Source organism: Dromiciops gliroides, chromosome 6 (genome assembly GCF_019393635.1).
Source record: "Dromiciops gliroides isolate mDroGli1 chromosome 6, mDroGli1.pri, whole genome shotgun sequence".
Lineage (NCBI taxonomy): Eukaryota > Metazoa > Chordata > Mammalia > Microbiotheria > Microbiotheriidae > Dromiciops > Dromiciops gliroides.
The window spans coordinates 96,486,074-96,509,858 of NC_057866.1; the positions used below are offsets into that span (position 1 = coordinate 96,486,074).

Sequence of the window (23,785 nt, forward strand, 5' to 3'; positions counted from 1 at the left end):
GTGACCCTGGGCAAGTCACTTAACCCCAATTGCCTCACCCCAAAAAAAAAAATCCTCCCTTTTAGCCATAACTTTGAAAAGTAATATCTTGTATTCTAATTTTTTCATGCTGTAACCTATTAATTCAGGTCACATCCATTTAAAGTTTATTGTGGCAGAGAATCTAAGATGCTGGTTCAAATCCAATTTCTGCCAAACTACATTCCAGTTTTCTCAGCAGTTTTGTCAAAAAGGGAGTACTTCCCCCAATAAATTATGCTCTTAGGTTTATTAAATTCCGGGCTACTGTTTACAAGTACTTGCTATAATAGAAAGACTCTCCACAGGAACAGACAGGACATGCTCAACTCCATATAGTTATATTTTAGGATAAGAACAATAAAAATAACAAACAATACATTATAAAATACATACCAAATGGCAGCATGCCCAATCACTCCTAGGCCCAGGCAATACCCAGACTCTACATAAGCTACTCTGTTTTTTGGGGTTTTTTTTTGGGGGGGGGGGTTTGCAGGCAATGGGGGTTAAGTGACTTGCCCAGGGTCTCATAGCTAGTAAGTGTCAAGTGTCTGAGGCCAGATCTGAACTCAAGTACTTCTGAATCCAGGGCCAGTGCTTTAACCACGGCTCCATCTAGCTGCCCCCTATATAAGTTACTCTGAACCTAGAAGTTCTAAGAAAGTCACATCTTGGTCTTTTATTATGTACACCACTCCTGAGAGTATGCAAAGGAGAGCCAGAAACATAGCACTGTCCTCAAATGACACTGGATTCATGCATTCTTTAAGGGATGATTATTAGATGAACACTCAAAAATGGTAGGCCAGATCCTAGACATGACTCCTCATGGAAGGGCCCAGTACTAGGCCTGGGTTTGGACTGAAACTGTTGGCTGGTGTATTTTTATATTCAGATTCCTGCTGCCAGGACCTTTGAATGCTTCTAACTCTACTTAACTCACCACTTGTAGAACAGAGGTATGAATAAGTAAAAAGTAGACCAGATAAGGGGTTATGATTTGCACCTGACTTGACACCCCCAACTCTGTCTCAGATGTTAGGCCCTTTAGTTCAAGCTTCCCGTAGCCCACGTAGAGATCACATTTCCTCCCAGAGTCCACAGCACTATACCAATGTTGTGCAATTTCACCACTTTCACACTTCCACAATATCATTCTCTACCAGGAACCAAAGCCTTAATACCTACACACAATGAGGGAGGGGCAGAGTGAGAGGGTTACTATATTTTGATTTAGAGGGTATCATCAAGCTCTATAAAAAAATTCTGTCTCTGAAACATTTGTTAATGCATCAACTGCTACTATTTTTATGACTTTTTTGCAAATATTTGTCATGAGCAAAGCACTGAGAGATGACCAATTGTCCCAAGAAACAGCAGGGTTTTTCTTGCCTTTGGACATAAGACAAAACCAACTCCTTTACTTCCTCTCTAAGGAAAACCTGTGAACCACTCTTCCAATTAGTAGCAATTTCCTTTTGTGTTCTGGTTTTATCGTTACAATGTCAGTATTGGCATGATTCATTTCCTCTAGTAGAATATTCACTTCTTTTTTTGCCGGGCAATGAGGATTAAGTGACTGTGTGACAGGGTCACACAGCTAGTAAATGTCAAGTGTCTGAGGCTGGATTTGAACTCAGGTCCTCCTGAATCCAGGGCCAGTGTTTCATCCACTGTGCCACCTAGCTGCCTCAGAATATTCACTTCTTTATCATTAGTCAAGGACACAGTTGTGTCAGGGATACATCTGACAATGAATACCTACAGCTAAATTAATGTTATAAATATTTTCCACCTTCCTTTTTGCCACTATTACTAAAGAAGCAGAAGAGGGCCACATGGGACTAAGGACAATTTAAAATTTTTCTTTAGTCTTATGACTTGATACAGTTAATGAATTCATTATCAAATGACCAGTCTACTAGTAATGATCATCCTCATACTTAGGAAGATTTGTCCTCAGAAGGTGGAGATGATCTGTTAACCATCTCTCTTATATCCATGTAATTCAGACCATTCATCTCAAAAAACAAAACAACAAAAACAATTAAAAGGATACTACTTATGGTATTATATAGACATGTTCAGAATATATTATTCTAATATCCACTAGCTCAAAATACTCTAAAGTAACCAAATATTCAATTTACCTAGACTATTCTCCACAACCCCAGCAATCTAACTTAGGGGATAAAAGAGCAATGAGGATTTCTTAAAACTTTCAGGAAAAAAAATCTCCTAAAGTCAAACTTAGAAATTTAAGAAAAATTCTTCCAAATCTAAGTCAACAACTATAACTACAAGAGATCCTACAAGTACTACTATACCAAAGCAAGAAGAAAAGCACAGCTACAACCACCTCAGTCCAGTTCAACTAGTATTTATTAACTGCCTACTAAGAACCAGGAACTAGGCTAGGGAATACAAAGACAAAAATGAAAATAGTTCATTCCATCAAGGAATTTACATTCTGTATTTTAAAAAGCCCTGTCTTTCCTATCTTAGGTTAAAAGCTTTTTGAACTTTTACTGCCAAATTCAGACTCAATCATACCTAAAGTTATCAAAGTTTAGAAAGGTAAAAATTGGCTGAATTTATTTAGTTTTAAATATTTCTAGGACAATTTTAACAAATGAACACATTCTACATTAACTTTAAGTTTTCCATATAAAATAAAACACTGGGGGGTAGCTAGGTGGCGCAGTGGATAAAGCACCGGCCCTGGATTCAGGAGGACCTGAGTTCAAATCCAGCCTCAGACACTTGACACTAGCTGTGTGACCCTGGGCAAGTCACTTAACCCTCATTGCCCCACCAAAACCAAAACAAAACAAAAATAAACCAGTGGACCTTCTACAATACCTAAAATAACATATAATTTGTAAAACATTGGTCAATTACCCATGGATTAGTCCCTTCCTTTGTTTAGTTAGTTCTTCTCTGTATTTGTGAATACATTGTCTCTTTCACATAGACCTAAAATATGTTCATATACTATTCTCCTAGATCTTCTTTGCATTACTTTTTTTTTTTTAAGTGAGGCAGTTGGTGTTAAGTGACTTGTCCGGGGTCACACAGCTAGTAAGTGTTAAGTGTCTGAGGCCAGATTTGAACTCAGGTACTCCTGACTCCAGGGCCAGTGCTCTATCCACTGCGCCACCTAGCCGCCCCTGCATTACTTTTTATAAGTTTTTGTTCAAATGTATTTGTTTTTCAAATTATTAATGGCACTTCAGTATTCTACTGCATTGATAGAAGATAATTTATTTAGTCATTCACCACTTTGTTAGTGGTGTTTGTTTAGTTTGTTTTCAGTTCTTTGGAATTACAAATAATGTGTTTATTTATATATACGTACACATATCTATATCTATTTGAACAAAGATATAGATATAAAAACAAATCTCTTCTTTGATGACAACACTTTTAAAGTATATTCACAAAAATGTAATCACTGGGCCAAAAGATATGATGATTTTTTTCTTTTTTTCTTTTGGTAAGGCAATTGGGGTTAAGTGACTTGCCCAGGGTCACACAGCTAATGTCAAGTGTCTGAGGCTGGATTTGAACTCAGGTCCTCCTGAATCCAGGGCCAGTGCTCTATCCGCTGTGCCACCTAGCTGCCCCAAGATATGATTTTTATGACTTACTTTCTCCAACCAGAGTCCTTCAAAAAGATTCTGCTAACTTGGTATGTGTACCTATTTCTCAGCAAGTCCACAAACATTACATTATTGCTTTTATTTCTGCCACTTTGATAGCTGTGAAATAGTACTCTGAACGTGTTTTAAATTGCATTTCCGAGTATTAACCAGGCTAAATATTTTTTCAAATTTTTTTTAAACAATGTATAAAACATGTGACATTTATCCAATGGTAACATTGTGTTGTCCTTAAATAGTCAGTGGTTCCAAATTTTAAATGTTAAAGTTTCTATCTCATGTTTGTTTTAATTATTTCTCCCAAAATCTAGGAATTTTTTAATTATGTTTTGGGGGCAGACTTTTAATGTGGTTAAATCTATCTAAATTATCCCATTTCTTATTTTTGATTTAAAATGTATCTGTTCTTCACAAGTGTAATATATTTATTCCCTTTTTCCCTCCAATTTTTTTTTTCAGTGAGGCAATGAGGGTTAAGTGACTTGCCCAAGGTCACACAGCTACTAAGTGTTAAGTGTCTGAGGCCATATTTGAACTCAGGTACTCCTGACTCCAGGGCCGGTGCTCTATCCACTGCGCCACCTAGCTGCCCCTTTCCCTCCAATTTTTTAATAGTTCATTCCCTTATGTTTAATTCTATGATCCAGAAAGCACATCAAAATACCTCAGGGTTGAATGAATTTGATTTATGATACTCACCTTCAGATATTATCTTCATAGTGCAAGGAGATGAAGAAAAGAATCTCTTTGCAACATACCTTTCTAGTCTTATCTTATACTATTCCCCTTCATGTACTCTACCCTACAGTTAAAAGGGTCTATTTTCTGTCCCTTAACTACATATTGCACTTTCCCAACTTCATAGCACTCTCTGTCTTGGGAACACCCTCCTTTCTACATCTCTATCTACTAAAATATTTTCTATTCTTCAAAGTTTAGCTCAAATGTCATCTCCACAATGATATTTTCCCTGAGCTCTACAGCTAGAAGTAGAATTTCCATCTGGCAAACTCATAGTACTTTATTCATACAAATTATTTACTTATCTAATACCCCTCCCCCAAAAAACATAATATTTGGGTACAGTACAAGTCCTATCACTCCCAACTAGATGATCCACTTTGGGAAGATGTGAAGTGTGTCTTGAAATACTACATGATTGTGAGTATTATTTTTTTACCCAAAATATATATTTTACTCTTTGAAATACTGAAATTATTAAAATATTCCAATTTTGGTGATTCTTATCATTAAGTGATACCATTTCTTTTCTCTGAAGATATTTTTGTTGGAAATTCAAAGAACTAAAAATGAATTGTATGTATGCATTGTATAACTTACAAATTCAATAGGATACAAACCTCATCTCTGTGCTTCTGACAGAAGACCAAAAACTGAGACCCTGAATCTCCCTTTCTGCTTCGTGGAGTAGATGCCGCAGCCTTCTTTCTACCAACAGGAGAGCCCAATCCTCTTTTTGAATCTGCTTGTTCAGCCGCCCTTTGAGGAGTAATGTTTTTAGTCCCTGAATCACTTTCCTGGTTATCAGTACAAGTTGGTAATTTTGATCTCCTCCTCCTCTTGATAGGGACACCTAATTCTTTATGCTTTGGGTTTTGAGCAGTTTCTTCACTTACATCTGAAGATTCATCTACTTCCTCTAATGGATCCACAGCAATACCAGCTTCCTTCGCCACTTGAGGATTAAGATGAAGTCGGTCCCTAACATAGACGAAGGTAAACTTGGCTTTCCGCTCTTCTACTGTCATATTCACTGCTTCTTTTGCTTGAATGATACCCATTTCCCACTGGGCCCTCAATTTCCCTGAAATAGGTTTCAATAGCTGAAAGAAAATAAAAGATGTTATGAATATTTAGAGGCACAAAACTGTATATTAAGGCATGTCAAGTTTAGTTAGGAGCAATAAATTACTAACAAAACATTCTAATTGATTTTTTTTTGAAGTGAGGAAATTGGGGTTAAGTGACTTGCCCAGGGTCACACAGCTAGTAAGTGTTAAATGTCTGAGGCCGGATTTGAACTCAGGTACTCCTGTCTCCAGGGCCAGTTCTCTATCCACTGCGCCACCTAGCTGCCCCTCTAATTGATTTTTTCAAAGTCAAGAACTCCTAAGTTCTAAGTTCTCCATTTCTAAATTTAAGATATTTGTATGTATGAAGAAAAAAAAATTCCAAGAGAATATTTATTTACCTTGGGCATTATAGAGTCTATAATTTTTAAGTATACATAATTAATAAAATTATATTATTTTTTTAAAAAATAAAGTATACATAATTAAATTTAGGCATATTATACCAAAGTATTTTTTGACAATGTATTTTTTTTAAAAGGACATATACCATAGAGATATATAGATATAACCTATATCAGATTACCTGCTGTCTAGGGGAGGGAGGAGGGAGGGGAGGGAGGGAGAAAAATCTGAAATTGTAAAGCATGTATAAACAAAAGTTGAGAACTATCTTTACATGTAACGGAAAAAATAAAATACCTCATACATTAAAAAAAAAAAAAAGAAAAGAAAAGGACATATACCACAACTACCTTCTACCATAAAATTCAGACATTTGTGAATTTCTACAAGATTAAAATACTACAAATGCTAGTTAATAGTAATTGACTGTACTTTCACTATATAAAGGTTTTTGAGAGATGATATAGATAAAAATTTAATATCTTTGAAGTCAGCCTGGTGACAAGCATCTTCAAATCTGGCAAGGCGGATTACCTGACCATAGACAAGTGGTGCATCACCAGGCCTAGAACCCCAAGGCCCTTCAAGAGCTTATGCTCTCTCTATGTGTAACTTAAACTGCTTAGCATCTTAGGGAGAAGGGGGGAAAGAGAGAGAAAATTTGGAACTCAAAATTTTATTTAAAAAAAAATGTTAAAAATCATCTTTATATATAAATGGAAAAAACAAAACACTATTGAAAAGAAACAGGGGGGGAAAAAGGAAAAAAAAAGAAGAAAAAAAGAACTTGTGGTATAAGCTAGAACCCAGGGTTCTCACCACACCAGGAAGAGGCATCAAAAGGGGCTTTTTATGGGACTTCACAAAAGGGTTTTTTTTAATTGTCTTCTAAAAGCTTTTAGCAACCTTGATTACCTTGATTTTCTCAGCTTTTGTGGGTGCCTGTTTTGCACTTTCCTGGCATAATTTTTCAAATTGCTCTTCTCCTTCAAATGATACAAGGCTCTTCTCAAATATCCAGGCTCTTTCTGGAGCATCACCAAAGAACTGTACATGATATTGGCGAGCACTCTTTTTCTGTCCTAATTTCACAAAGAAAATAAATGTGCATTAGAAAAGAAAAAAGATATTAGAAGGAAATTGAGAAAATATCAAATTATTTTTCTACTATACAAGTTAAAAAAAAAACCACCAAGTTGCCTTATACTTTATTAACAAATTCTGTTCTCATCAAAAGTCTATGCAACTTATCTCTTATAAATTTCCCAAAGCAAAGAAAAATGGAAAAACTCCACTGAGGCACTTAAAAAAGGATAAAATATTCAGAAGTGATAGAGGTGAAAGATAATTTAGCAAGAGAAGTTTTGACTTAAATTGCTGGCTGGATCAATACTATAGAATTAAATTAATTTTACTGGGAAATTGAACAAATCTTCATAACTTTTGGAGGTCACTTACTTAGGCAACTACAGTGTGCAAATCTGTGTAGGTTATTTAGGGAATTCATAAAGGGAGATTAGAGATAAGGGATCCAGCCAATTTTAAATTTAAAAGTTAATATTATTTTAATACACTTCCTAACATGGTGTCAAAGGGATAAGCTACCATCAGAAAAGAAAATACTGGAGGAAATAATCAGATTCTGATTATCAGCCAGAGTCTTTAAGTAGAAAGTATTTGGGAATGCTCAAGAAAGAAAGATTAAACAACAAATCTCCTATTATTAGAAAGATTCTACGAATCAAAATTGAATGACAGTTAATGAATAATGTTTGAAAGAAATAGATTTCGAGTACTATAAACAAATGGGAGTTCTCTCCAGAGAATATGAATAATGTTCCCAGACCATTGGAGGATCCAGGAAGACAGGTAAAGTATTCAACAACAAAGCTGTCACACTCTAGGTCAACAAGCATTTATAAAATGTCTAATTTATGTAAGACACAGTGCTCAGTACTAAGGATACAATTACAAACAGTCCATGCCCTAAAGAAGTTTATAATCTACTGGAGGATTCAATATGATTGGTAAATGAATACAGTATAATTTGAGGAGGAAAAGAACACTAACAACTAGAGCAATCAGGAAAAGAGGACATAAACTGATGAACCTTAAAGAACTGAAGGATCCTAAGAGATAGAATTAAGAATGAAATGAAGAACCCTCAGAGAAGTAAGGAATGAATGCATTCCAAGCACTTGGGAAGAGAGCCTGTAGAAAGTAATGCTGAAGGGCAGCTAGGTGGTGCAGTGGAAAGATCACCAGCCCTGAATTCAGGAGGACCTGAGTTCAAATTCAGCCTCAGACACTTAAACAATTACTAGCTGTGTGACCCTGGGCAAGTCACTTAACCCTCATTGCCTCACCAAAAAAGAAAGAAAGAAATGCTGGGGCAGCTAGGTGGCACAATAGATAAAGCACCAGCCCTTGATTCAGGAGGACCTGAGTTCAAATCCAATATCAGACCTTACTAGTTGTGTGACCCTGGCAAGTCACTTAACCCCAATTGCCTCACACACACACACACACACACACACACACACACACAAAAAAAGTAATGGACACCAGTGATGGTAAGTCAGCTCTGGGGAAAAGTTAACATGCCAGTGTATGTGTGTGAAAGAAGGAATAAAGTAGGCTGAAGGCAGACTATAAAGAGCTTTAAATGCCAAAGGGAGAAATTTCTTTTCATTTCTAAAGGTAATAGGGAATTGCTAAAGATTCTTGATCATGGGTATGATATAGTTATATCTGTGCAAAACATGGATTGGCAAAAGAAGAAAATGGAAGCAGGGACTATTAAGGCAGCCTAGGAAAGTGGTAAAGAAGACCTGAATGAAGATGGCTGGAACTATGAATAGAAAAAAGGTATGGATGTAGAAGAAAAAAAAAGGCTTGGAAACTGATTGGACATGGGGAGGTCAGGAAGATAGAATGGTCAAAGATGACATATAAGTGATGAATTGGATAACAGAAAGGATAGTGCCCTCAAGAGAAATAGGAAGATTGGAACGGGGCTACTTTGGAAGTACAAGATTATGAAGAAACTAATGGCATCCTAGGAGAGAGGGAAACAAATATTCCAAGTAATTATTCAATTTTATGAAAAATCAGTTAAGATAAAACCAAAAGGCTTAACTTTTTAAAATGCTCAATCCAAAGGAATCTTGAACCTATCTAATAGGAAGGTCTAAGCAAAACAGCACAAAAAGCATCGAATACACCACACAGTTGATTGAGACATGTGGGAAGCATTATACAAACCTAATGGGGAAAAAATATCTTTCACAAAAAAAAAATGGTTATGGGCAGTTAGGTGGCACAGTGGATAAAGCACCAGCCCTAGATTCAGGAGGACCCGAGTTCAAATCTGGCCTCAGACACTTGACACTTACTACCTGTGTATAAGTTAGACCATTTAAAAATAAACATTGTCTCTGTTTAACTTGAAATGTTTTTTCCATTTTATCTCCTTTTGTTTTCTTACAAAGTCCAGCATACATTCCACCTCCTTAAACCCTTCCCTAACCAACTGATCTCTTTCTTCTACAAGATTCTGTACAACTAATTATCTGTACCAATAATAGGTCATTTAATAACATAAAACTAAGCTCCTTGACAATTTACTTGTTAGGATGGATCCATGGCACCTAGCACAATACTACAGCAGGCACTATTTTTAACCCTAATATTTCCATTTGAAAAAGAAACAGGGGCAGCTAGGTGGGGCAGTGGATAAAGCACTGGCCCTGGATTCAGGAGGACCTGAGTTCAAATCCGACCTCAAACACTTGACACTTACTAATTGTGTGACCCTGGGCAAGTCACTTAACCCCCATTGCCCCGCAAAAAAAAAAAAAAAAAAAAAAAAAAAAAAAAGAACGATAACCAAATCGGTCCAAAAACCAATAGCCATAGAATCACTAGAATTACCTGATTATCATAGTGACAAGAGTTAATAAAGAAAACAGCATATAAAGGACAAGCACTGGATCTACAAGCAAAGCAAAAGGGAATTTCAGGAACTCAGGGGCGTTGAGTTATTTTGGCAAGCCTATAGGTTAAAAAGACTGAATTTCTTTAGAAAACTATCAATGTATGTGAAAATACTTTAAATATCTAAAAACATAAAAATAAAATGAAAACAACTATTAGATTTCATCTTGCCACTCAAATTGGACACTTTTGGTGGAGCTATGAATTGACAATACTTTCCCAAAAGCAATCTGAAATTATGCAAGAGAAGTTACCAAATTGTTCATAGTCTTTGAGCCCCAAATCTCACTATTACTCACAGGCCAATAACAGAAAGGTACCATAAATACCAAACATTCATAGCAGCACGTAGAAGCACTGTAGAAGGAACCTTTTGTCCCCCAAACACTGGAAACAGGTGCCCATCAATCGGAGGATAGTTAAACAAATTGTGGCAAATGAATATGATGGGATATTTCAACAGCCAATGGACAATAAATATGAAGATTTCAGAGAAATGTGGGAAGGTTCATATGAACTGATGCAGAAAGAAAAGAGCAGAACCAGGAGAAAAATATACACGATTTACAACAATATAAGTGATAATAAATTTAAAAGACAAAAAAATTCACATCAGATGCAATGCAGGATGTTAAAAAATGCTTCCTTTTCAGTAGAGAGGGTTCTTCTTGTTGTTTGTCCTTTGTTGTCAAAGAAGACCATGTCATGACTTGCAAAGCATTGGATTTAAGTGAGGGAGAGCAATGCACGGTCACCAATCTCACTCTCTCCTCCAGAGCCATCTGGGTTCAGTGGCAAAATATACATCAAGACAACTGGAGATGGCCCCAGATGTTTAAAGCAATTAGGATTAAGTGGTTTACTCAGGGTCACAAAGCTAGTAAGTGTCTTTGATGGCATTTGAACTCAGACCCTCATGACTCCAGCTTTATCCACTGCGCCACCTAGCTGCCCCCAGTAGTCAATCATAGGAACCAGCTGGTATTGTTTAAGTGGGTTGTTTTGTGTTGTTTTTTTTTTAAGTTATTGGACAGTGATGGTAGTATAAAAACAAACCACAATGCATTAATTAAACAGAAAATAAAATAAGGGAATCTTGGAACCAAAAATTTAGAAGAGTGAGTTTATATGTTTGAACCAGAGTAAGAATTTGCCTTTTCTTCTTTCCTAATATCTTTCCTTGTTTTTCTGCTTTTGTACTACTCTGTGCTGTGTATAAAATATCCTCTCCTTCCCCAGATATTGTTTTATGTGTCCACTGGCTGCAATATGGAAGTGTATTTTTATATATTAACATAGTAATATATATGTTAGCTTGAAAATCAAACAGGAAAAAAAATTCTGTTTAGGAGTAAGAGGAAACTTGGCACTTTTCTTTGGATCTCACAATCCCTGGTACATACTAAGGGCTTAGTAAATGCCTGAAGTCAGGAAGAGTCATCTTCATGAGTTCAAATTTGGTCTCAGACACTTACTAGTTGTGTGATCCTGGGCAAGTCACTTATCCCTGTTTGTATCAGTTCCTCATCTGTAAAATGAGCTGGAGAAGACAATGGCAAACCACTCTAGTATCTCTGCCAAGAAAACCCCAAAAGGGGTCACAAAAAGTTGGACACGAGTGAAATGGCCAAACAACAACAAATGCTTGTTAACTGATTGCCAGTGTTCATCTCCATTAACAAAACAGGATCAGAGCTCTTAAGGGATTTGCACAAGGTCACAAAGCATTAATGATTAAGACAGGACTAAAAACTCAGGTCATGTGTCAACCAATCTACCCTTCCTTTCTTTCAACCCCCATTAGAAACTAATCAATTTGTCTTATTTGTTTCTGATCCTTAAATAAGTCTTTGCTGTGAATCAATGACCTTCAAAAGAAAAGAACCCTGCTATTAATATTTGGGCAAACTTTATACAATGTATGGAAAGGAGTAAAATCTAGAGTGTCCAGGAGCTATCCTGGTAGCTGACTACCTTTTTTATGTAAACATTAGCAAAGCATGCAAGGCTTTAAAAAATTGCAATCTGGCAAAGGTTATGATAATGAACAACATCCTCTCTCTCTCTCTCTCTTTTTTTTTTTTTTTTTAGGCAATGGGGGTTAAGTGACTTGCCCAGGGTCACACAGCTAGTAAGTGTCAAGTGTCTGAGGCCGGATTTGAACTCAGGTACTCCTGAATCCAGGGCCGGTGCTTTAACCACTGCGCCATCTAGCTGCCCCCCAACATCCTCTCTTTTAAGACACATAAGTAGGCTAAAGAACCACTGTCTCAAACAAGTTGTTTTTAGGCAGTATGTTCAATTATACTATGGTCAAGAGGCCAATGGGAAACCGAGATTAAGCTCCTTTGACCTTCAACACGACCCATAAGTTTCAGGAATAGATCACAACATTTTTGAGTACCCAACTACAAAGCACTATATTATTGTTACTGTGAATATTGCCCCTCCCCTACCAAGACAAAACTTGCTCCATTTATAATTGAAAGACATATTATACATGTATATCTGTTATTATGTAAAGAAAGTCAACTTAAGTAATTACAGAGAAATTTATGGCCAAGTACAAAATAATACTAAGTAGAGTTGCAAAATACTGGAGTGTTTATACTAAAATAATCATCAGGAAATGTTTCCAAGAAGCAATGAATCCAATGAATATGATTTGGAAAAGTGTGAAAATGGAAGGGCATGAGTTAAAGTACATGGAAACAGGTAAAATTTATTCCCTATTTTAAAGTTTCCCCAAAGTTAATGTGCTATAGATTACATTAAAACAAATCACCTATTTATAAACAATAGCATATACCTGGCCAGAAGAAAAGACAGAAACATTAACTCAAAGATTAAATAGCAAAATAAAATAGATATGGAAACTCGAGTAGGAAAACAGATCAAGTGAAGGATGAATGAAAAAAGTAAGGGGACAAAAAAAGCAACCCAAAACTCATATGTACCCTACCTTTTAGTTTGGTATAGTTGTGAAGGAGAGGATCTGCTGAAACCATACATGGCCACCAAGGGTAACCTGAAACTTTTGACCATACCAGATCGCCAACATTATATTTCAACAGATGATCTTTTTCTTTGTTGATGTTTGGATATGACTCTCTCTTAGCTAGAATCTTTAAACAAACAAACAAAAGAAAATGTATGAATACTAACTCATCAAAAACTGTTGTAAAGTTTTCCATCACACAAATGTTTTCTGGGTTTTGTTTAATAGTTCCTTACAACAGATGTCAGGTACTGTCATACACAGGGAAATAGGGAAATGAAATTGAACTCTTCAGTTCCACAATCTAATAGTAACAATGCTTAAACTTCTCCCATCCCTTCCCACCTAAACTCCCAAACTACTGACTGAAATCATAGGTAAATTTGTTCTACATCTTCCCCATACCTTTTTTGGGGGGGTGAGGCAATTGGGGTTAAGTGACTTGCCCAGGGTCACACAGCTAGTAAGTGTCAAGTGTCTGAGGCTGGATTTGAACTCAGGTCCTCCTGAATCCAGGGCTGGTGCTCTATCCGCTGTGCTACCTAGCTGCCCCTTCCCTATGCCTTTTGAAGCAATCCTTTATATCTGTTAATTTATTAGACCGTGTCTAAGTATGAGTTATACCAAAGTATCAAATATCATTAAAAAACAATTTTTAAAAGTATAACAGAGTTGCTGCAGTATTTTCTGTTATAACTGGTCCCACCTAGATAACTAAGTGAATGTATATTCTGTGACTTAACTACTTAAATAAGATAGATATCTCCCACCATCTCATTTTCTCAATAATTCTTTCATTGCCTTTTCTTCTTATTGTAAATGCTTGTACTTTTAAATAATAGAAAAAGAAAATATCCTCCAAATCCTATTCAATAAAGGAATGATTACTGAATCCCCCAGGAAGCCCTGGGGACTGAAAGATGCTAGAGGTCTCCATCTTTAATTCCAAAGGCCAAGAAAAGCAACTTCTGCCTGTTGCCTAGCTTTTACCATTATTAATTAGACATTAAAGACAACTTAAGATGCCACAAAGGATAACAGTTTATGTGGTTCTTCATAACAATTCACAAGGACATAAACTCTTTCAGATTCTTGAGACAGTCTAGCTCTCCATCCCAATTCTAAACTTTAATGTACAAACACAATTTTCATTAAAACCCCTCTATTCTAATCACTCTCAAATAATACAGCATAAGAAATGGCACGATTGGGGCAGCTAGGTGGCGCAGTGGATAGAGCACCGGCCCTGGAGTCAGGAAGTACCTGAGTTCAAATCCGGCCTCAGACACTTAACACTTACTAGCTGTGTGACCCTGGGCAAGTCACTTAACCCCAATTGCCTCACTAAAAAAAAAAAAAAGGAAAAAAAAAGAAATGGCACGATCAAATGTAATGCAACTACAAATTTATCAGAGTCCTTTATAAACCTAAGAGCTTAAAAAGTCATCTGTATGTCTGGAAAGGAGATCACATTTTGCCAGAATTAATTCTCCCCCACCCACCCCACCCATTTTCCTACCCCAAATAGGGTTTCTCTTGTGATATGTAAGCCAAGCTCAAGTATGAGTCTCTGGCCATGTCTGGGAAGCAAGGTACCTATCTCTTTAGTCCTGCCCTTCCCTCCCTCCCCCAGAATTACCTTTTTTTCTGGGGGACTTGAAGCCTTAGACACCAAAGCTGCTTCAACAAGGCCCTGTTCAAGTAAAGAATCATACTTTATGCTCCTTTTCCTATTCCTTCTTGACTTGTTTTCTAGTTTTTGTTCATTTTCTTCTGACTGGGACACATCTGGACCATTGTCTCCACAAATAGAAGATTCAAAGAGAGGTTTTCCATTCATGTAAGTTTTAGTGATTTTCAGTTTAATCTCAGGAGAGCCATTTTTGATAGGAGTAGTATGAGGGGGTGTTCCAATTCCCTTTATTTCCTGGGATTCAAAGCGCAGCTTGGTGTCTTGAGCACCAGACTCCCCATTGAAGACACGAGAGGTTAGATCTTTCAATTTGTCAGCCGGGATGAATGGTAGAGCTTCATGGCCATTAAATTTTTGCATGACACCCTCTGGTATAGTGGTAGAAATCTGGGCTTTGCTGAGAAACACTGAACATTCCCGATTGACTTCACAATTCTGAGTTTTCCCATTGGCATTTCCAAGGATCTCTGGAACTTGCTTCATTTTCAGCTGACTTAAAATTTTCTGAGTTATTGATAGAGAATTTCTTTTAATACTAAAGTTCATTCAGTCCAGATGCTTCCAATATTACAACACTATGGTTTAAAAAAAAAAAGAAGGAATTTTTAGACCCTCAAAACAAGAATCTTGACATTTTAATTAAAAAAAAATTATCCATTTATTAGGTTTTACATTTTAATGTAGGTTGCAGGTTGCGACAACTATAAATAAGCTGTCAGTAATATTAATACCAAAGAATTTTAATAGAGATTCCATCACTATGCTCATTCTAAGATTATATTTCAAACTAGTCAAGTCAAGTATTTAAGTGCCTACTATATGCCAGGTGCTATGCTAAGTGCTGAGGATAGAAAGAAAAGCAGGGACCCTGCCCTCAAGGACCTTACAAGCTAATGGAGGAGCCAACTCCAAAACAAATACATACAAGCAAGCTACATAGAGGGTAAATGAAAGGTAGTTTGGAAGGGAAGGAATTATTAATATTAACTGGGACCACAACAAGCTTCTCTACAAAGGTGATATTTCTTTTTCTTTTTTTTTCCAGGGCAATGGGGGTTAAGTGACTTGTCCAGGGTCACACAGCTAGTAAGTGTCAAGTGTCTGAGGTTGGATTTGAACTCAGGTCCTCCTGAATCCAGGGCCAGTGCTTTATCCACTGCGCCACCTAGCTGCCCCTAAAGGTGATATTTCAATTAAAATTTGGAAGAAATATTATGAATTATACAATGTTACATAGAAACCATACTTATTATACAGTTGCAATATAAATTATAATAAAATATTAATTATCTGAAAATGCCTGAAATCTGGTCCTCCGGGAATTAGGACCATTCTTAATTTAAGAACCAAAACTTAACCATCCAGTCTTCCTTTCAAACCTACAATAAAAAGTACTCACTGAAAACATAAGCATTTTAATCAGAAACGTTCTATGCTCTTCTGGAAAAAAATTAATAATTGCTCATTTCCTATCAGTAACTTTATGATGACAGACAACAGAATTTATTAACACCCCAAGTTAAGTGGTAAAAAGTAGAGGATTTTATTTATTCTTTAAACAATGTGCCCCTAAGAAGGAGAGGAAAGAGGAATAAGCATTTGTTAAATGCCTACTATGTACCAGACAGTGTACTAAGTGCTTTATAAATATTATCTCATTGCACAAGGCAACTTATCTTTTTTTTTTTTTAGTGAGACAATTGGGGTTAAGTGACTTGCCCAGGGTCACACAGCTAGTAAGTGTTAAGTGTCTGAGGCCGGATTTGAACTCAGGTCCTCCTGACTCCAGGGCCGGTGCTCTATCTACTGTGCCATCTAGCTGCCCCCAACATCCTATTTTTACATAAGCAAGGTTGTAATAAACTTTTGTATACTTGTATATCATATCAGAAAAATATATAACCCACGAAACATTAAAAAAGGCTCCCAATTACAGCACTGGATAGAACACCAATAGAAAACTTAAATGAGGACACAGATAAGAATCACACAGGATGAGGTGTAACTATAGGTACAATCCTTGAATAGACATTCTCATTAATCCTTTTAAATAGCAAGGTACATTTGAAGATAATTTTTAGGCCATTCTAAGAGTTCAAGAAGAGTACTGAAAAGTTGGTAGGAAAAAGACAGTTAAGCACACTAGAAAAAGTCTGGTTCTGGAATTCAGGAAACACTGATTTTAGTCCTGATTCTACCACAAAAAAAATTGCATAGCCTTTGGGTAAAGCAAAGTTGATCCTCAACTCCTCACTTTCACTGCTGAAGACTTTGAGCAACTCTGCCTCATTTAAATACAATTGTCTCACAAGTCATCAACCACAGTCATCGGTCCTCTTCTAAAATGAAGGACATTCATACATACATATACGCACATGAATGAATAAATTAATTAATTAATAAATAGGTAGATAGATAAATAAATGGACTAACAATCTTACTCCCCAAATCCAATTCATTCTCATTCATTCTCTCTCCCACCCTCACCTCCCTTGTCCCCCCATCCAATCTGTCAATTTCACCTTTGCAACAAGCTCTTTAATATACAGCCTCCTGGCTCTTATCACCTCACTCCTAGACTATTGCAATGCCCTGATGGTGGGACTTCCTGCCTCAGGCTCCTCCCCACTCCAATTCATTCTCCCTTCAGTCAGTAAAGTGATTTTACTGAAGCCCAGGTCTGATCATGTCATCCCCATCCCCAAACTCCAGTGGCTCCCTACCCTCTCTCCAGGACCAAAAACAAAATCTTCTAGCATTAAAGCTCTTTATAACCTAGCCTTCTCCCATTTTTACAGTTTTCTTACACCTTTTTCCCCTGAAAAAGTACTCTTCAATGCAGTGACTCTAGCCTCCTGGCTGTTCCACCAACAATTTTCTATGGCATCCCTGATGCCTAGAATGTCCTCCCTCCTTATCTTGGCCTTCTGTCTTCCCAAGCTTTCTTTAAGTGCCGACTAAAATCCCATCTTCTCCAGGGAATCTTTCCCAACATCTATTCTTTCTTCTCTAAATTATTTCCTATTTATCATACACACACACACACACACACACACACACACACACACACACACACACACACACAGAGCCTGTTTGCATATGTTTATTGTCTTGTTGTCTCCCCTATTTGATTTTGAGATCCATGAAGGCAGGGGTTGTCAATTGCCCTTTACACAGTACCTGGCACACAGTAAGTGCTTAATAAATGTTTACTTACTACCCGACTAGTGATACTAGTAAAAAGAAAATCAAATAAAGGAAATGAACTAAGTTTATTATTTAATTCAAAACAGACACATAACTCCTATTAAAACAAAGATAAATATTATTAATATTTTAGAAAAACCCCTATATGTTACATATTCCTCTTGACCAAGTAATACCACTACTAGATCTGTATCGCAAAGAGATCATAAAAAAAGGAAAGGGACCCATATATACAAAAATATTTATAGCAGCTTTCTTTGTGGTGACAAAGAATTGGAAACTGAGGTGATACCCATCAAATGGGGAATAGCTGAACAAGTTGTGGTATGTGAATATAATAGAATATTATTCGGCTATAAGAAATGATGAGGGGGGCAGCTATGTGGTACAGTGGATAAAGCAGGAGGACCTGAGTTCAAATCCGGCCTCAGACACTTGACACTTATTAGCTGTGTGACCCTGGGCAAGTCACTTAACCCCAATTGCCTCACCAAAAACAAACAAACAAACAAACAAACCAAAGAAATAATGAGCAAGCAAATTTCAGAAAAACCTGGAAAGACTTAAGTGGACTTGATGCTGAGTAAAGTAAACAGAACTAGGAGAACATTGTATACAGTAACTGCAACACTGTATAATGATCAGCTGTGATAGACTTCGCTTTTCTCAACTATACAATGATCCAAGACAATTCCAAAGGACTCATGATGGGAAATGCTCTCCACATCCAGAAAAAGAGCTGTGGAATATGAATGAAGATTGAAACATATAATTTTTACTTTTTCTTTTAGGTTTTTTCCCCCTTTCTTGAGGTTTTCCCCTTTTGTTCTGATTCTTCTTTCATAACATGAATAATATGGAAATAAGTTAAATGTAATCGTACATATGTAACTTATATCAAATTGTTTTCTGTCTTGGGGAGGGCAGAGGGAGGGTAGGGAAGGAGAAAAGTTTGGAATTCAAAATCTTATAAAAACAATTATTGAAAATTATCTTTACATTTAACTGGAAAAATATAAATACTATTGAGGGAAAAAGAAAATATGAAAGGTAAAAAATGCACAAATTCAGAGATGAATAGAGAAATTAAAGTAATATAGATGAAATAACTGAGGAGCTGTTATGGACCTATCAAACAGAAATTCATTTAAAACTATTAATAATTATAAATGTCTATTCAATTTTGTTTAAACTTCAGGGTTTAATAAATGTTCTTTGATAACAAAGAAAAAAATTTAACCCTATAAACTGTTATCTAGGCACGTACCAAAAACAAATGACTACAGGAAAGGAGAGTATGTTTCTTGACAAAATCTCTATTATACTTGACTCTTGTTTTCAAGGAGTTTGGGCAACTTAAACCATCCATTTTCTTTGTCCAACTATGATATTAATCATCAATCTTTGTCCCTTCTTCAAAAGATATAAAGGGGGCAGCTGCAGTTACTGCTACATAATAACAAACTGACAAGATCATAAAGAATAAGAAAATAGAACAAGGCTAAGCTGGCAACAAAAGTTCGGTTCCCAAAATGCAACATCCCTTTTTATTATAGTTCCTAGTCCTGTACCTTTCAGGAAACACCACAGGTCTCACTTAGAGGATGTCAAGAGATTCTGTGAAGGCTGTGGTTAGCAATGACATGTGGTACAGCAGAATTTCACTAACCTAGTGGATTATAAGGCAGGAAATCTTTCTTTTCTCTTAGGTTTATCTTAATAAGTACAAATTATTTTCCATTTGTCAGTAAAACATTACAGTAATATATCCAAAAGGCAAAAATTCAATATAAATAGGTCTTCAAAAACAGACTCATTTTTAAAGAAAAAAAAATGTTACTACCACAAACGTTTACTGAACACTGGCATCATATTACACTATGAGCAGCTTCCACAGCCTTGTAGAGCAGCTTGCACTCAGTAATTAGTACATTTTCTTCAATTCAAAGAAGACTCAAATATCTGCAAAATAAAGCTTTCAAACCTGAAGAACATAATTTAATAGATTTAGAGTTGGAAGAAACCTCAGAAATCATTATGCAGTATCTAACACTTAGCATGCATTTAAGTTTCTTTGAATGGAACTGAAAATTAGTATTCAATCAAAACCTATTATAACCATGCCAGTTTACAATTTTTTAAAAATCCTGCAATTTTGCCTGCATTTATTAGTGTTCACTCCAAAAAAACCTTTAGATGTATGAACACTTGTAAATTACTGAAAATTATTTTATATGACACAAATAAATGCAGCTATTTTATTTTATTTTTTTGCAGGGCAATGAGAGTTAAGTGACTTGCCCAGGGTCACACAGCTACTAAGTGTCAAGTGCCTGAGGCCATATTTGAACTCGGGTACTCCTGAGTCCTCCAGGACTGGTGCTTTATCCACTGCGCCACCTAGCTGCCCCCCCCACCAAGTGCAGCTATTTTTAAAACACATGCTTCGGTTTTTAAACAACTATAAAAGATATCCTTTACCTTTGGGCATTTAGGGTGGACTTACATTCTTCCAAAGGAGCTTTCAGTAGAAGTTAAGTTCTTTGAGGACAGAGATAGTTTTCAGTTTGGTCTTAATGAGCCTTTCACCACCCAAGCATCTATTATATGCTTACTATGTGTTTAGGAGCTTTGAACATAATAGGCATATACTAAACGCTTAATGATTTGAAAGCAGGTCAATATAGATTTTAAATAGTCATTTATTATAGAGCTTAAATAAATCAGATTAGGAGAAAGGATTATTTAAACATTTTTTAATTTATTCAGTATGCTATTAAAATGCTACAGAACAAATTAAAGAAACCATTTTACATATGCTGCTTGATAGCCGTGTGTGTGTGTGTGTGTGTGTGTGTGTGTGTGTGTGTGTGTGTGTGTACATCCCCCGGACTGGGGCTAGTCAAAACCAATGATCTACCAAAATGAAATTTCTTACATTTTCTTTGTACTAAATCAAAGTCCTCAGTAACTGAATGACAAAAATATTTTGTAATGAATTTTTAAATATCCCCTAATCAAGCCAAAGATTAAAAAAAAGATCCTCTCTCAAAAAGGGTTTTGAAAGTATGTTGAAACAAAACAAAAAACAAAACAAAACAAACAAAAATGGAAAGTATGTTGACACCAGCTAGCTCTGAAAAAGTTATCCATTTCAGAAAGCTCACTTGTCCCAAGACACATGTATTATTGTCCTCAATTATTTACCAGGATTCAATTTCATATCAGGATTTAGTATATCCACAGTGGGAAAAGCTCCAGTCTTGGAGTCAGAAAAGCCCAAGTTCAAATCCAGCCTGGGACACTCACTAGCTGTATGACCCTGGGCAAGTCACTTGACCTTGTTTGCCTCATCGGGCCATGTTTCAATTTTATCCAAATCAATGAAGAGGGATGAGGCACTGAAGGTTTTAAAAAAGGCAGATTTGGACATCAGAGTTGTACATTAGGAAAATTAATATGGCATCTGTGTGTAAGATGGACTAGGTAAAAGGTAATCCTCTCAAGAGGCTAAGGCAAAAATTTAGGGCAACAGAAATGAAGGCCTGAACTATAGTAGAGTAGGTGAATCTGAAAGAAGAGAACATTCACAGATAGTATGAAAGGAGAATTAACAGAACATAGGAAGAGATTTAGGAAGGTAGAGACATAAAACCCAATAGTTTTGTTTTAGCACTGAATGACTGATTGGTGGTACCCTTCACAAAAAGAGTCAACAAGAAATGATTTTAGGAGAGAATATGAGTTTAGTTAGGGATAGCTTACATTTTAATTAATGGGTACGAATTCACTAAACATTTGTCAAGCACTAAGGATATAGCAGTCACTGTGTTAAGCCCTATGGATACAAAGATAACATTTTTTATTAGTAGTAGTAGAAGCTTACATTCTACTGGCATTTGGAGATTGGGAAAGGGGATTAGAATTTAAATACTGGGGGCAGCTAGGTGGCACAGTGGAAAAGGCACTGGCCCTGGATTCAGGAGGACCTGAGTTCAAATTCAGTCTCAGACACTTGACACTTACTAGCTGTGTGACCCTGAGCAAGTCACTTAACCCTCACTACTCCACAAAAAACAAACAAAAAAAAAGAATTTAAATACTGATTAGTAAATAGAAAGCACATCCAAAGTATATACAAAGTCAAAAAAAGAAGTATATACAAAGTAATATGATACTGGGATAGAACACCAGTAACAAATCAACTTAATAACTTAAATCCAAATGATTATTGTGGCATTTTAAATGATACAATGTTATATGAATTTTTAAGATAACTTCTCACTCAAAAAGTATTTTTTAAAAACATTAAAAGAACACCAACATTTGGTTTAAGGATAAATTAACCAAGTACATTTATTGGTCTATAGCTTCTATTTTCTTATGAAATCTGTCCAATAGATGAACAAGAATTCAATAGGGTTTTTTCCACAAAAGGGAACAATATATACACCAGGATAGCAGCTATGTGAAATAAATACCATTTAAGTTAACAGCACATTGACAGGTTAATGACTAAATACAGCTGACTCTAAAGAAGGAATCAGTAATTGTCAATTGCTAGGCAAAGCAGAAAAGGGAACTTATTTTATGTACATGTTTCCATCTTAAAAGAGTCCAGTCTTCTAAAAATTAAGGATTCACATGTCAAACAATACCTTTCAAAATCTATCTATAACTTGGAATGAAAGAATTTAGAGCTGGAAGGGACCTTAAGAGATCATGTAATCAAATGTATTTGTTTAATAGATGAGAAAATAGACCTAGAGAGGTGACTTGACTAGGGTCACAGAAACAGTAGGTATTAGAGACTTACTTGCTTACTACCTGTGTCACCTTAAGACAAATCACCTCCATAGACCTCAATTTCTTCATTGACAGAGAGGCTGGACTAGATGATTGCTTAGGTACCTTCAAGTTCTACATCGTGTGAACCTAACTGATGTGCCCCAGGTCACACAAAAAGGAGCAGAACTTTAAGTATTACATTTTGCTATGATGCCAATCCTTCTTCAACTTCAGCTTCAAATTTAATGGTATTAACTCTATGGATATAGAAAAATAGATATTTTATAAATCTAACATTACAATAAAAGAATGATGAAAAGCAAAGGGAAATAGAAACTAGAATAATTCTAAGTACCTCAAGAAATATTAGCACCAAGTATCTTCTAGCTGAAAAACAATAATGCTTCAACTATAATCAAACAGGGAACTAAAGATAAAATGATCTGTTGATTTATAAAGAACTTAACAGTAATGTGATTGTATATATATAACCTGTATCAGATTACTTTCTGTCTTGGGGAAGGGGAAGGGAAAGAAGGAAGGGAGAAAAATTTGGAACTCAAAATCTTATGAAAACAAAAATTAAAGACTATCTTTACATGTAACTGGAATTAAAAATAAAATTCTATTAAGACTGAAAACAAATTTTTAAATTTTAAAAGATGGAGTTGGAGGGGCAGCTAGGTGGCACAGTGGATAAAGCACCGGCCCTGGATTCAGGAGGACCTGAGTTCAAATCCAGCCTCAGACACTTGACACATACTAGCTGTGTGACTCTGGACAAGTCACTTAACCCTCACTGCCCCACCAAAAAGAAAAAAAAAAAAAGATGGAGTTGGAAAAAGTAATAACTTAATTCAAAGATATGATTTTCATGTTTGAAAAATTAGTTCATTTTCTAGCTGTTAAGCTTTTGATGCAGTAGCAGGAGTAAGATAAACTGGTCACGGGGATAGCTAGGTGGCGCAGTGGCTAAAGCACCAGCCCTGAATTCAGGAGGACCCGAGTTCAAATCCAGCCTCAGACACTTGACACTAGCTGTGTGGCCCTGGGCAAGTCACTTAACCCTCATTGCCCCGCAAAAAAACAAAAACAAGATAAACTGGTCACTCAACCAGCTGTAGAACAAATTCTTTTTTTTTTTTTAGGTTAATATCCCCAACCTTTTTCCCCCCCAAAAAAATTTTTTTTGGTGAGGCAGTTG

General features: G+C 36.2%; 1 protein-coding gene across 5 annotated transcripts in view; it reads right to left on the minus strand.

Annotated features, from left to right (window-relative positions):
* Positions 1 to 23,785, minus strand: part of NSD2 (nuclear receptor binding SET domain protein 2) — a 125,392-nt gene that overhangs the window by 65,123 nt on the left and 36,484 nt on the right. For all 5 annotated transcript variants that reach the window (XM_043970026.1, XM_043970023.1, XM_043970024.1 and 2 more), the window contains exons 2-5: positions 14,533 to 15,161; positions 12,858 to 13,020; positions 6,815 to 6,981; positions 5,045 to 5,527 (exon numbers count right to left, since the gene is read on the minus strand). In XM_043970026.1, coding sequence (XP_043825961.1) covers positions 5,045 to 5,527; positions 6,815 to 6,981; positions 12,858 to 13,020; positions 14,533 to 15,132 — 1,413 coding nt within the window. In that variant the 5' untranslated portion in view covers positions 15,133 to 15,161. The remainder of the gene's footprint in view (positions 1 to 5,044; positions 5,528 to 6,814; positions 6,982 to 12,857; positions 13,021 to 14,532; positions 15,162 to 23,785) is intronic.